This window comes from Sminthopsis crassicaudata, chromosome 3 (assembly GCF_048593235.1).
Source record: "Sminthopsis crassicaudata isolate SCR6 chromosome 3, ASM4859323v1, whole genome shotgun sequence".
NCBI classification, from domain to species: domain Eukaryota; kingdom Metazoa; phylum Chordata; class Mammalia; order Dasyuromorphia; family Dasyuridae; genus Sminthopsis; species Sminthopsis crassicaudata.
Window position 1 is genome coordinate 630,529,772 of NC_133619.1, and position 14,728 is coordinate 630,544,499.

Below are 14,728 nucleotides of genomic sequence, written 5' to 3' on the forward strand. Positions count from 1 at the left end.
TATTAACTTATTTATGAAATCAGAAAGAGGCCAGGATGGGTAGCCCGTTCCCACGATTGCTGCTTTGGGAGAGGCCGGGACTGGTAGATCGTTCAGGCTTAGGAGCTACGGGGGGCTAAAACCCACTGAGCGTCAGCTCTAAGGATGGAGCCAATATGGCGGATCTCCCAGAGGTCCCCTTCCAAGTGAAGGGTCCAGTGGCTGCCTAAGGAAAGGTGACCTGTTTCAGATCAGAAAAAAAGCAGGTCAGATCTTCAGTGTCAATCAGTGGGATGGTTAGTCTGAGTAAGATAGGGAGACCTAGTCCCCCAAAATCTGAAAAATAATAATAATGAACAACAAATATATAGATAAATAAGACAATATAAATATAATGTATATTTATTAATTATATATTATATATGTAATGTACATATATATGCGCATATATATACATATATATATATATGAAACAATTATAAGAGGAAAAAGTCACTAACAAAGGGGAGACCAGAAAACACCTCTCATATAGAAGGGGGTACCCAAATTGCTTTTTTGAAAGTGCTAGAGATAAGAGGCAGACATTCCAGATATAAGTGTGGAGGCTGGAGATAAAATAACATGTGCAGGGAACTACTAACAGCCAATTTGATTAGACTGGAACATACCCAGGACTTTGGGGGGTGGAAAATGGTGGAATAGAGAAAGCATTCAGCTGAATTCTCCCGATATTCCTTCCCAAGCAGCTTTAAAATAATACCCAAAATTAAATTCTGGAGTGACAGAGTCAGCAAAAGGTCAGAATGAGTCATTTTTCCAGCCCAAAACAACCTAGGTGATTGGAAAGAGAAATCTGTGCCATGGGGAAGGAGGCTGACCTGTGGTGGGAAATACTAGTGGTGGGATCAGGCCGTGGTGACAGAAATGGCTGCACCTTTGGGAGCTCTCAAGGGGATTTGGCAATTGGTTGGGAAGAGATGACAGAGGACCCTTGGATTCAGCATCAGGCACTCCACACTCCTGGTTCATAGTTCAAGTGTGGAGAAGAGTATTTGTGGTCAAGAGAAAATGGAAACCCTTAGGGTTTCAGCTCCAAGAAATCTAGGACACTGAGAATCAGTATCATTTCTGGGGCCAGGAGCCCTGGTGAGCAATATCCAGTGTAATCCCAAAAGGTTGGGGGCCCTTTCTGGATAAGGAGCAGAATGCAGACTAAGAGAGCAGTGACCACATTTCTCCCCAGATCATATCACCTTGGAATCATGGAAAACTTCCAGCTCCCCAGAATTAGCTCCCAAAACAGCAGTGTGTAAAAGCCTGAAGCTTGAGACGGTGCCTCTCCCCTGCATTCCATGATCAGAATCCAACATTAACATATCCAAATCAAGAAATAGGGTGGAAAAATAAGCAAACAGCAAAAAAAGAACTTAACCATAAAAAAAACTACCTTGGTAACAGGGAAGATCAATGCACAAATTCCGAAGAAAACAATGAAGTCAAAACAGCTACAAGAAAAGCCTCAAAGGAAAAAAATGCAAATTGAACACAAGCCCAAAAAGAGTTCCTGGAAGAGCTAAAAAAATTATTTTCAAATCAAATAAGCGTAAGTGGTAGAGGAAAAATTAAACTAAAAAGTTAAGTAAATAAATGAAAACAAAGGAAGAAAATAATAAAAAGACAATAGTTTTACCAAAGATAGGCACAAAAATACTAAAGAAAATAAAACCAAAATTGGCCAAATGGAAAAAGAGATACAAAAATTTACTGATGAAAATAGCTCCTTAAAAATTGGCCAAATTGAGAGGGAGGAGAGAAAGGAATATATATTCTCAGAAGAAAAGAATTCCTTAAAAATTAGAATTGGGCAAGTAAACATGCATGAAGGGGAATGTTAAGAAATAATATAGGAGGGACAGTTAGATAGCACAGTGGATAAAACACTGGTCCTGGAGTCAGAGGACCTGAGTTCAAATGTGGCCTTAGACAATTGACATTTATTATCTGTGTGACCCTGGGAAAATTACTTAACCCCGATTATCTCACACAAAAAACAAAACAACAAAAAATAATATGGGAAAAGTAGATGGTAACCAAAGTGGGGCACAAAGGAAGCTTTAATTGCAAGCTCAGAATTTTACTTTTTCTTTTAGAGACAATAGGCAGCTACTGCAGATTTTTGAATAGGAGTTAATGATATGACATCCACTTATATAATAACTATATTATATATATATTATATTATATAATAAATAATAAATAGAATCCACTATATTATATATATATATAATATTATATAATAAATAAATATCATCCACTCAATTTATGAAGATGGACATTAGATCTTACCATTATTCATCCCATATCATCATTGATACAGAAGAACGACCCACTGACCCATGGACACAGAGCACAGAGAAATTGGGGAATCACTCACTGCTATCACAAAAGAACCTGCACGGAGAGCCCGATTACTGTAAATGAACGGCCCTTTTGCTCACCCCCTTGACCTCCTGATTCTAAGATGTTCTTGGCTTGTACCTTCACGTCATCCCAGTTCTCATCTCCTCCTGCTTCTTGGACTTGAGCATTTCCAAGAGCCCCTGGTTTCTGTCTCAGTCTAATTTCTGATTTATTCCCTCTCTTGGCTTGTGGTTTAGACTACAGTATAATACCCGGAGCACCAACTTTGGAGTCAGAAGACTTGAGCTCACTCTGCCCCTCACTTTCTAGCCATGTAACTTCGGGCGAGGGATCCAGCTTCTCTGACCCTCGGTTTTTTCATCTGTATAACATGGTGGTCGTTGGGAATTTCTAATGCAGTTCGTTATGGTGTGGGTTTGGATACAGTCCATATATACTCCCAGAATGGAAAGCCAGGATGATGGCAACAGACATTTCCTCAGTACAGCCCTGTAGCTCCACAAAATGCTTTATGAGAGTTATCTCCTTGGGCCCTGAGGGGTATTTCCCCCATTTTACAGCTAAGAAAGTTGACTTAGGGGGTTAATGCTGACTTGCCTGTTGTTAAATGGACAACAAATCAAAGGCATAATTTGCACCTGGAGCTAGCTCTCTAGCTGATTCCAAATAGAGCTCTCTAGCTGCTGTTATAGCACTCTCTTTCTGGTAACACTGTTAGTCTCTGATGGGGGTTTCAGTCCTAGTAGTGGGCAAAACAAGGTAATGAAAGTTAGAGGATCTTCAGAGCCCAAGTGAGAACTGTCTTCCCAGATGGACTTTGCATGTATTATGTGTAATAATAAAGAGACAGAGACAGAGACAGACAGAGAGAGATATGGAGAGAGGGAGGAAGACAGAGAAAGAGAGACAGAGACAGAGAGAGGAAGACAGAGAGAGACAGAGAAAGAAGAGAGAGACAGAGACAGAGAGAGAGACAGAGACAGAGACAGAGAGACAGAGATAGAGACAGACAGAGAGAGAGAGAGAGACAGAGACAGAGACAGAGAGAGACAGAGAGAGGAAGACAGAGAGAGACAGAGAGAGACAGACAGAGGCAGAGACAGAGAGAGAGACAGAGAGAGAGAGAGACAGAGAGACAGAGAGAAAGAGAGAGAGACAGAGACAGAGACAAAAGAGAGCAAGAGAGAGAGAAACAGAGAGAGAGAGAGAGAAAGAGAGAGAGAGAGAGAGAAGAGAGAAACTGGAAGAGACACAGACAGACAGACAGGGCAGGTCTCTGTCGCCCGTGCAGACGCGTACTTGAGGATTTGGGCTAGCTCTTCCTGCACCAAAAGCCAGGCAGGATCTGGTCATCTCGCCTGAAATGACCCTTTGTCAACAGAACGAAAATCTTCCCAAAGGACAGGTTTTCAGGTGGGAGGGGTTTCCCCCAAGGCTGGACCTTCCATGCCAGGTGCCAAGGCCACTGACACTGCCCCAGGATCCCATGTGGCTCCTTAGTTCTGGGCTGGCTTCTGCCATCACCCGGAGGTTTGGGGAGGAGGCCTTGGGGCGTGGGGATGTGTCTGCCTCAGAGTTTTCAAGACCTTCTCTCCCCACCCCCAGTTCTTACTCCAGGTGAATTCAAACCCGGAGCCCTTTGGGTTGACCTCCTAGATGTGATACCCCTCCCTCAGCCTTCCCCTCAGCACAATGGGTGCAGTCCAGCGGCTCTCCTAAGAAAAGGGGCCGCGTCCCATCCGGAGCAGCTGGCGAGGCCCTCGAGGCCTCCGAGACTGGCCAGGAGGGAGTAGCAGCTTGCTTGGGGGGAGCCAAGTCCCCTGGTCTCATTAAGCTGGAGGCATGCACTTCAGGGAGCCAGAGAATGCCTGTCTGACAAAAGCATTTCAGGCACTTAGGAGGAGCGGAGCACAGAGGGCTGATAACTTCCAGATGGGCTCTGTCAGCCCGAGAGAAGACACTGGGCTTGGGGGCGCTGGGGCCTAGAACTGCGGCCTGCCCCGCTCCACCAGGGACAAACGTTTCTGTCCCCCCGGGCCCTGGGTCTGACTGGAGCCCCCGTCCAGGACCCCAGACCCCCTCCTCCCCCCCAGACTGCTCTCTCCTGACCCCCTTAGTCAGGCCCTAGCCATGGGAAGAAGCAGTCCATCCAAACTCTGGGGGTGGTGTGTTGGTCCAAAGCTCTGCAAAGCTAAATTCCTCCCAACAAATCACAAAGGGGTGTTGAAATGGTTGTCAAAGGGTGACCAGCCAGCTGCCGGAGCTAAAGTTGGGCTGGGGGCAGGAGGAGGGAGGAGAGCAGTCTGCTTGAGCTTGGACCCAGCTTTCATTTTCAGCTGTAATATGAATCTTAATGGAATGCCTTATAATAACTCCCCAGCGTCCATTGGGGCCAGACAATCAGTCATTCAATCAACAAACACATATTAGGCACCTCCTGTGTGCCAGGTGCTGTGGAAAAGGCAAAGACCAGTTCCCACTCAAAGAGCTCACAGTCTTATAGACAAGCTAGGTCCGGGCCTGTCCTGTTCCCACCTTTGGATCTGTTAGACTCCCCAGTAGAACGTAAGCCCCTCTGAGGGCAGGTGATTTCGTTTTGTGTCCCTGTTCCCACAGTGCCGAGTTTAAACCTTTATTTAATAAATTCAACCAACATTCTCTTTTTAATTAAAGCTTTTTTATTTTCAAAACATATGCATGGATAATTTCCAACATTCGCCTTCGCAAAACCTTGTGTTCCAAATTGTTTCCCTCCTTCCCCTCCCCCAGAAGGTGAGTAATCCAACGTATGGTAAACACGTGCGATTCTCCTATACGTATTTCCACAATTATGATGCTGCTCAAGAAAAATCGGATCAAAAAGGAAAAAAAATGAGAAAGAAAACAAAAAACGAGAAAATAGCAACAAGAAGAGTGAAATAAAATGTTGGGCTCCACACTCAGTTCCACAATCCTCTCTCCGGATGCTCTCTCCATCACAATTGGAACTGGCCTGAATCAGCTCATTGTTGAGAAGAGCCACGTCCGTCAGAATGGATCATCACATAATCTTCCTTTAGCTAACACAAAGTAAACACTTATTAAGCTCCTTCTGTATAGTGGGCAGCTCTGCTGGGTTAAATGATTTCTAGTGGTCACCTAACTAGGAAGTATCTGAGGCTGAATTTAATTCTTCCAATTTGAATTCGAGTGCTGTTCATTCCAACTACCCCTTTGGGTCTTTTGTAGGGTTCTGGTAAGAGCCTTTATGAGGTGCTTTGGAAACCCTAATGTGCCATAGAAATGTTAGTGTGGGAGGAGTTTTTAGGCCAGGGTTCTTAGGAGCCCAGGTTCTGATGGGTAAACTCTGCCCTCCAGGCCCACCATGCTGCCTTCCCTCCACTTCTAGCTCCCCCTCCTTATGTGGTCTTTCCCCAATTTGAATGTGAGCTCCTAGAGGACAGCGTCCGTCTCATTTCCTTATTTTTGCACCCCCTGCACTTAGAGCAATGTCTGGGTGCAGGAAACACTTAATAACTGATTTTGTTCTTTTACTCATAATCATTGTCATTGTAATTGATTATTTTTTATAACTTAATTTTTAAATTTATTTTTAAATAAAATTTTATTATATATATTATAAAATTAATTTACATAATTAATAATAATAATTAACTATTAATAAATAGTTAAATGGATGAGGGCATGAATGAATGAAGGCAAGCAAGGCAGTATATAATCTCTGTGCTCAGAGTCCCTGGCGTTAGAGTTAGAGTGAGAAAACTCAACAAAAGCCAACATGGGTAGAAAAGGTTGTCCCTTCAGCCCCGCTGCCTGCTTGGCTGCTTCTGTTCCTCAGTCAGGGCACAGGGGCAGCTCCTGGGCTTCTCAGCCAAAGCCACGGGTGCTACTGCCCTGGCGAGGAGAAGGGCCTTGGAAGGAGGGGATATTGGACCGGCCGGTGGGCCCGGGGCCGGATTTGGTAGCACAGGTGTGACCCCGGGCCACACTCACCGACCCCATCCCTGGCAGTGGGTCTGGAACGGACCTCGCCATGTTCCCACTCTGGGCAGCCCGAGGCCTGAGCTCTGCCAGTGAGTGGACTGTGAAAGCACTGGACCATTTTTTCCCTCCCCCCCAGAGAGGAGGCTGAGGCTGGACCATTCTCAGAGGCCCTGATTTCAGATGTGCTGGGGCCGGCCAGCTGGGGACTGGGGGACCTCAGGTATAACCCTCTATTTTCTGTACAGCTGGCAACGCTTCTTCTCCAGCCTTGGAAGCCAAGCCCGTGTCCTCCTCTCACGAGTGCCGGGCCAGATTCTCACCCTATGTAACTCTCTAGGAATTCCCAGAAAATTCCCATCATTAACCTCCAAAGGTCTGGACTTGGGTTTGCATTCCAGTGGCCCTCACAGAGACCATGCAAAAGGGACTGGCCTTTGTCTTGGGACGGTGGACACTGGGCCTTGGGGGGAGGAGATCCCTTGGGGAGCCTCTCAAGAGACTCGGCCTTTTCCATGAAATTTAAATGCGACACCTTTCTGGGAAAACATCCCCGTCCTGGTGTGGCTTTAAATGGGATTTCTGGGATTTCCCTGGACTTGTTCATGGCTCACATTAGAGTGATGTTTGCAACTGGAAGGGACTTTTTATCCCCCTCATTTGACAGATGGAAAGACTGAGTCCCAGAGAAGGGAAGGGATTTGGAGAAATGTTAAGAGGCGGATCTAGGATTCAAACCCAGACCCTCACGACTGCACATACAGCACCTCATGCAGCTCCGGCAGTGACTCGTGCGTGTGGGATACGGCGAACAGGGCTGATTTCCTTCTTTGCTCCAGAATGTCAGCTTGGAAAAGACCCTTAAGTCTGGCCTGTATTCAAAAGACCTGCTGTTTGTCCTCCATTCTCAGAAAGGACCATGACATTGGGGAGATGACGCCGTGACATGCAGGAGAATTGGGTCTAAGTGAGGGAGGACCGTGCAAAGTCTAACGGCACTTTCTCCTCCAGAACCAGTCGGGTCCAGTGGCCAGACATAGATCAGGATCACTTTCTCACACCAGAAAGGGTCATGCAGCTTTTGCTCAAAAGCTTCTGGGGAAGGCGACCCCGTTTTTTCTCAAGGTTGCCCATTTTACTTTGGGATGGCATTAATTTGTTAGGTTGCTCTTTCTCTACGGAGCCGAAATCTGCTTCCCTAAAACTCCCACTTATCATCCTTGTTCAGCCCTCTGGGGTCAAGCAGGGCAAGGCTCCCTTTTCCTCCTATGTGACAGCCTTCGAATGCTTGAGGACAGGTCCGTGTCTCCCCCAAGTCTTCTCTTTTCTACAATAAAACTTCCTGTTCCTTCCAGTTTACATAATTCAATAGCTTCTTCACCTTTCATCCACTTCAGTAGGTGAAAGCTCCAAAGGCCAATTGAGACTTGATTTAAGCACAGATTTCCCAATTCGAACTAGCCCAAAGGGCTACCTTTGGAGGGGCTGGGGAATAAAGTGAGATCTACTCACTAGACACAGCGGAGATTCTTGCTCAGATATGGGAAGTACTGGAGAGGGCCACTGGGCTCCCTTTCCAGGACGACCTTCTAACACTCTAAAATATAAGGAGTGGTCCTGAGGATGCTTTATCATTCTGTCCAAGGTTATGGCTTCAAAGAATGTGGAAGGAAAAAGGAATACAAGGTCTAAAACGAGGCTGACCTTGAACTTGAGGGGTTAAAACTGGCCAAGTCACATTTGAGGGGCAGTGGATAGAGCAGCCCTGAAGTCAGGAGGACCTGAGTTCAAATCTGGTCTCAGACACTTAACACTTCCTAGCTGTGTGACCCTGGGCAAGTCACTTAACCCCAACTGACTCAGCAAAAATAAATAAAATAAAATAAAATAAAAAGACACATTTGAAATATCCAGAGTCTAGGAGCTTTTTATGATCTTTTAATTTGTGCTGATATCTTTTCATCACCTTCATCATCTCTAGCTTAATTTGTGCTGATATCTTTTGTTTTTCAACACCTTCATCACCGGATATAGCCTTCCCCTTCTACTGCAACAGGATCCCTTGGAGCAAAGTATTTTAAAAAGAAAAAAATAAAGATTTCAATAAAGTCTAACAGCACATGCAACATTTCATACACTCCACCTGTGCCAAGAAAGGAAGGAAGCTTATTTTTTCCTTTCTTCTTAATTCAATTTCATTTTCAGTTCTGAATTCCTTCCCTTCCCTCCACCCCAGTGGAAAAGCAAGAAAAACAAAATTCATTTAAATTTTTTTTTCTGAGGCAACTGTGGTTAAGTGATTTGCCCAGGGTCACACAGCTAGTTATGTGCCTGAGGTCAAATTTGAACTCGATTCTTCCAGACTTCAGGGCTGGTACTCTATCCACTGTATCACCTGGAGGCTCTTTAATTTTTTTTTTAATTAAATTAAATTTTCTTTCTCATCTCTTCTTCAGAGGAGAATTTGGTCAAAATAATCACACAATACTCTGCTTTTCTTTTCTTTTCCCCTTTTTGTTTACACCATTATTGTCATTATGGGTATCGTTTTCCCAGATCTACTTTCTTTACTTTTCATCAGTTCATAAAAGTCTTCTCATGCTTTTCAGTGTTCTTCATATTTTTAAGCATGAGATAATATTTACAAAGTGGTCTCCCAAAACTGATACTGCAGGGAAGGGCACAAACATCATTTTTTTTCATTTTATAGATGAGGAATCTAAGGTTCAGAGAAGACCCTTGATTTGGCCACAGGGACACAGATAGCAAGAGTTGCAAGCAGAATTCAGCTAGAATCTTTTTTTATGTATGAAAATTTATTTTTTTTACATTTTTCAATTAGAATCTTTTTTATGAATGAAAATTTATTTTTTTTCTTTTACATTTTTTTCAGTTAGAATCTTTTTGCAAGTTCTTTGCTTCAATCACTTCCCAGTTAAAGAGATAGTTAAAGGCTCTCTATTTAGTGAGAAAAAAAATTATCTTTCCTCTGCACTTCTTCCCCTCCCCAGTGTTCCGTTTATTAATTTTAAATATCCAGATTTTATGGGCCAGAACTTGAAAGATTACATTTTAGAGAGGAGTATTACATCCAGATTTTCATGTACCTAAATGGGTTTGATGTTAGGAGATCTGTGTTCAGATTCATGCTCTATTATTTGCTATCTGTACGATCCTGAGCAGGTCACGTTCCTGCTTGGACCTCAGTTTCTTCATCTGAAAAATGGGGGGATTGTTCTAACTGACTTTTGGGAAATAGCGTGATACATTGGAAAGGATGCGATGAGTCTGGATTCAAATCCTGCATGTTCTATTTATCATGTTGGGGGAATCATTTTGCCAAATGAAGGCATTAGACTTTGGAAGTTTTTTCCTAGCTCATTTATCTATGAATCTCCAAGGTCCTTTCCCACTCTAAATCTATAATCCTGTTGGATTTTCTATAAGATATGAAATCTTTTGGATGTATGTGAAATAAAAGGTAATTTCAGAGGGAGGATGTGCATTTATTAAGTGCCTACTGTATTTATTAAGTGCCTACTGTATGCCAGGTATACAACCACCTGGGGAGGGGGGAGGTAGGTGGGGAATGAATTAATGACAAGATTTGGTGGCAGGTGTTGATAGGTCTGGAAGAAGCCAGGAGGGAGGAGCGGGGAGATACCAGCTGTAGGTTGCCAGTGATTAGTGCCAGTTTTGGGGGGATGGAAGCCCTTCAGAGGACTGGGCGCCATGCTAGGTGGGCAGTGCCCACTGGTCGGGTCCGGAGCCCCAAGTCACTGCTGACTCCTTTGCCTTCTGCAGATGTGAACGAATGCCAAGCTGGGAACGGGGGCTGCGCGTCTCAGTGCTGTAACACCATCGGCAGCTTCTACTGCAAGTGCCTGGATGGCCAGAAGCTACAGGAGGACGGGAAGGCCTGTGGAGGTAGGACCCTGCTGTCCACCTGCTCCAAGGAGAGTCTCGGCTCTCCGAGGGCAGGACCTGGTTGTTCTTGTAGCTCCTAGCACAGCGCCAAGGACACACTGTGTACTAGCTACTTAATGACCCTTAATTAAGATACATTGTCCCGGGAGACTCTCTGGCTTATGGGAGCCTATTACTCTGGGAATCTTGTTCAGTCCCGCCCAACCCTCCGTGACCCCATTTGGGGTTTTCTTGGCAGAGATACTGGAGTAGTTCACTTCCTTCTCTGGCCCATTTTATAGAGGAGGAAATTGAGGCACACTGAGCAAAGTGACTGGTACATTTCTGAGGCTAGGTCGTACTGACTGCAGCCTTACCACTCTAGCTACTGTCCCACCTGGGAACGCCAAGTAGATAGAGAACTATCTCTAGAGATAAGAAATAAAACACTGAATAATTAAGTTTAGGAAACCCCAGGCTCTCTTCTCACTGGCTCCTTCTGCTCCTATAGACCCAATTACATGACCCTCCTCCCTGCCTCAGTTTCCCCATCTGGAAAATAGGGGCAATGGAGCTTAAGGTCTTCCCCTCCTCCTCACAGAGACACTGTGAACCTAAGTGAAACTGGGCAGTAGGGAAGGATGGAAACAGGAGCTGTGTCATAGCTACTGTTTAAATATCGGTCTCACCTTTTCTCTGCCAACTGTCCCGGGAGCCAGGTGGCACAGAGCTCTGAGCAGGGGCCGTGGGGAAGGGCCGGGGACGCCCCTGCCAATGGAGGCGGACGCCTCCGGCTGGCTGATGTCAAGTCCAGACTCCAACAAGAGAGCCCTAAATCAGCCAACACCTTCGTGTTTAAAAATAAAAAGAGATGTAAAAGACACGGGGACAGGGGGCCCAAAGCCAGAGGAAACCCTGGGCTGAAATCGAGTTAGGCGGAGGATTTGTGGTCGCTGGGTATTTTATTTACGGGGAAGGTGACAGATAGAGGGCTGTTCTGGCACTCAGGATGGCCTGGGTGTGAATCCTGCCATTGATTATGGAAGTCACATCATCTGTCCAAACCTCAGTTTCTCCTTCTGGAAAAGGGGGTAGTCATACTTCACAGAACTGTGAGACTTAGATGTCTGTTAACTTTGTAAACGTTTTGTTGTTTTTCATTTGTGTCCCATTCTTCGTGATCCCATTTGGGATTTTCTTGGCAAAGATTCCCTTTCCTTGCTCATTGAGGCAATCAGGGTGAAGGGACTTGTAACGTGCTCTCCTGGCAGTTACAATTACTAGTCTGTCCTAGACCCACCAGAGTACCTTTGACCACTGTCCTTTGCAGTGTGAGCTCTACCCGGCTCGCCTCCTCTGAGGCCTTCAAAGGTCTCTGGCCACAATCTCTTGAATCTATAGCTTAATAACCGGTAGCGCACTCAAGAACAACCACGTGTAATCTTAAAAACCTTTATTATACCTACTCACATAATGCCCTGACTGATGCCCTGACTTGTTGGTTCCCATGAACACCTGGTCAGAAGACCCATGTGTTCACTACCAAAACCCTTACCTCTTTCGGCTATCCATCTCGGCTTGGCCACCCAGGCTAGGGAGCCAGGGTGAAGAGCGCCAGGTTAAAGAGCGCGACTGCTGCCTGCAGTGGGCTTACATAGGGTCTGTGAGGTCTCACACACAGCCAATCAGCGAGAGAGTCACCCATTACGAAGCTATCTCAATGTGGCCAGGATCCCGCCCAAGGGCAGTCCTAATATCCACAGAAATTACTTCCGGGCCTCAATCTCCCGATGCGCTGTACCCACTCATTTAAAGGGCCCTTACAGGGACTTGCTTAGGGTCACACAGCCAGTAAATGTCTAAAGTTGGATTTGAATCCTGGCCCACTCCCAGCTGTCCTTAACTACCTCTAGTTGCTGCATAAACATTGGTTAGGATAATGAGGATTTTTTTATTTTACTTTTTAAATTTTTACTTCTTTATTTGATTTTATTCTGATATATCAAAATTAAAAAAAACATATTTTATTTATTCTGAAATACATCTGTGGTTCCTTTAAAGATCGCAGTGCCACAGGGGGAATGGGGTACCCCCCACTTCTATCATCTCCCTAAAAAGCCCCTTGCTACGGTATTGCTGCAGAGAATGTTGGGTTCCCTTGCTCTAGGTCTCTGTGGCCAGCAAGAGCGAGTGCATAGGGTCAAAGAGTAGAACTTGTCTCTGAAGACGACTTCAGAACCCAGATCTTGGAACACCCTGGTGGGAGTTTAAGAGGATGGATTGGTTGAGACAATAGAAGGTGCACAGGGCAAAGCTTCTGTACACTGAGAACCGGCACTTGCCCCATCCGCGGCACTTGCCCCATCCGCGGCACTTGTCCCATCCGCGGCACTTGTCCCATCCGCGGCACTTGTCCCATCCGCGGCACTTGCCCCATCCGCGGCACTTGCCCCATCCGAGGCACTTGTCCCATCCGCGGCACTTGCCCCATCCGCGGCACTTGCCCCATCCGCGGCACTTGTCCCATCCGCGGCACTTGTCCCATCCGCGGCACTTGTCCCATCCGCGGCACTTGTCCCATCCGCGGCACTTGCCCCATCCGCGGCACTTGTCCCATCCGCGGCACTTGCCCCATCCGCGGCACTTGTCCCATCCGCGGCACTTGCCCCATCCGCGGCACTTGTCCCATCCGCGGCACTTGTCCCATCCGCGGCACTTGTCCCATCCGCGGCACTTGTCCCATCCGAGGCACTTGTCCCATCCGCGGCACTTGTCCCATCCGCGGCACTTGTCCCATCCGAGGCACTTGCCCCATCCGCGGCACTTGTCCCATCCGCGGCACTTGTCCCATCCGAGGCACTTGCCCCATCCGCGGCACTTGTCCCATCCGAGGCACTTGCCCCATCTGCGGCACTTGTCCCATCCGCGGCACTTGTCCCATCCGCGGCACTTGCCCCATCCGAGGCACTTGTCCCATCCGAGGCACTTGTCCCATCCGCGGCACTTGCCCCATCCGCGGCACTTGTCCCGTCCGCGGCACTTGCCCCGTCCGCGGCACTTGTCCCGTCCGCGGCACTTGTCCCGTCCGCGGCACTTGTCCCGTCCGCGGCACTTGTCCCATCCGAGGCACTTGCCCCATCCGCGGCACTTGTCCCATCCGCGGCACTTGCCCCATCCGCGGCACTTGTCCCATCCGCGGCACTTGTCCCATCCGCGGCACTTGTCCCATCCGAGGCACTTGTCCCATCCGAGGCACTTGTCCCATCCGCGGCACTTGCCCCGTCCGCGGCACTTGTCCCATCCGCGGCACTTGTCCCATCCGAGGCACTTGTCCCATCCGCGGCACTTGTCCCATCCGCGGCACTTGTCCCATCCGAGGCACTTGCCCCATCCGCGGCACTTGTCCCATCCGCGGCACTTGTCCCATCCGAGGCACTTGCCCCATCCGCGGCACTTGTCCCATCCGAGGCACTTGCCCCATCCGCGGCACTTGTCCCATCCGCGGCACTTGTCCCATCCGCGGCACTTGCCCCATCCGAGGCACTTGTCCCATCCGAGGCACTTGTCCCATCCGCGGCACTTGCCCCATCCGCGGCACTTGTCCCGTCCGCGGCACTTGCCCCGTCCGCGGCACTTGTCCCATCCGCGGCACTTGCCCCATCCGCGGCACTTGTCCCATCCGTGGCACTTGTCCCATCCGAGGCACTTGCCCCGTCCGCGGCACTTGCCCCGTCCGCGGCACTTGTCCCGTCCGCGGCACTTGTCCCGTCCGCGGCACTTGTCCCATCCGCGGCACTTGTCCCATCCGCGGCACTTGCCCCATCCGCGGCACTTGTCCCATCCGCGGCACTTGTCCCATCCGAGGCACTTGTCCCATCCGCGGCACTTGTCCCATCCGCGGCACTTGTCCCATCCGAGGCACTTGTCCCATCCGAGGCACTTGTCCCATCCGAGGCACTTGTCCCGTCCGCGGCACTTGTCCCATCAGCGGCACTTGTCCCGTCCGCGGCACTTGTCCCATCCGTGGCACTTGTCCCATCCGAGGCACTTGTCCCATCCGCGGCACTTGTCCCATCCTAATTGTGAACTCGGCAAATTCAGAGCAAAGTGAGAATTGTCTAATCTAATTTATTCCTGAAGATGTGTCTCCATTAGGTAATACTCAATAAGATCACTCAAAGACTTCCAAGGGATGATGGGACAGGAGAGATGGGGAGTCTCCATCTCTTAGGGAGTTCAAGTCCGAAGTTATCTCTCTCCAGCTTATATCTCTGCTCCTAGTTTAGTCAGTCACCATTCAGTTAACACGTATTTATTAAGGGTCAGCTATGTTTTAGATACCACAGCCCCTTAATCTCTGTTTGCCTCAGCTGTAAAACAGGGATAATAACAGTATCACCTTCCAGGATTGTGTGAAGATCAAATGAGATGCTCTGTAAAG

General features: G+C 47.6%; 1 protein-coding gene across 1 annotated transcript in view; it reads left to right on the forward strand.

Moving 5' to 3' along the window:
• The window catches only part of MEGF6 (multiple EGF like domains 6), a 376,924-nt gene that overhangs the window by 168,221 nt on the left and 193,975 nt on the right, over positions 1 to 14,728 (forward strand). The window contains 1 exon segment of the mRNA XM_074306481.1: positions 10,186 to 10,308. Within this exon segment, the coding sequence (XP_074162582.1) occupies positions 10,186 to 10,308 (123 nt within the window).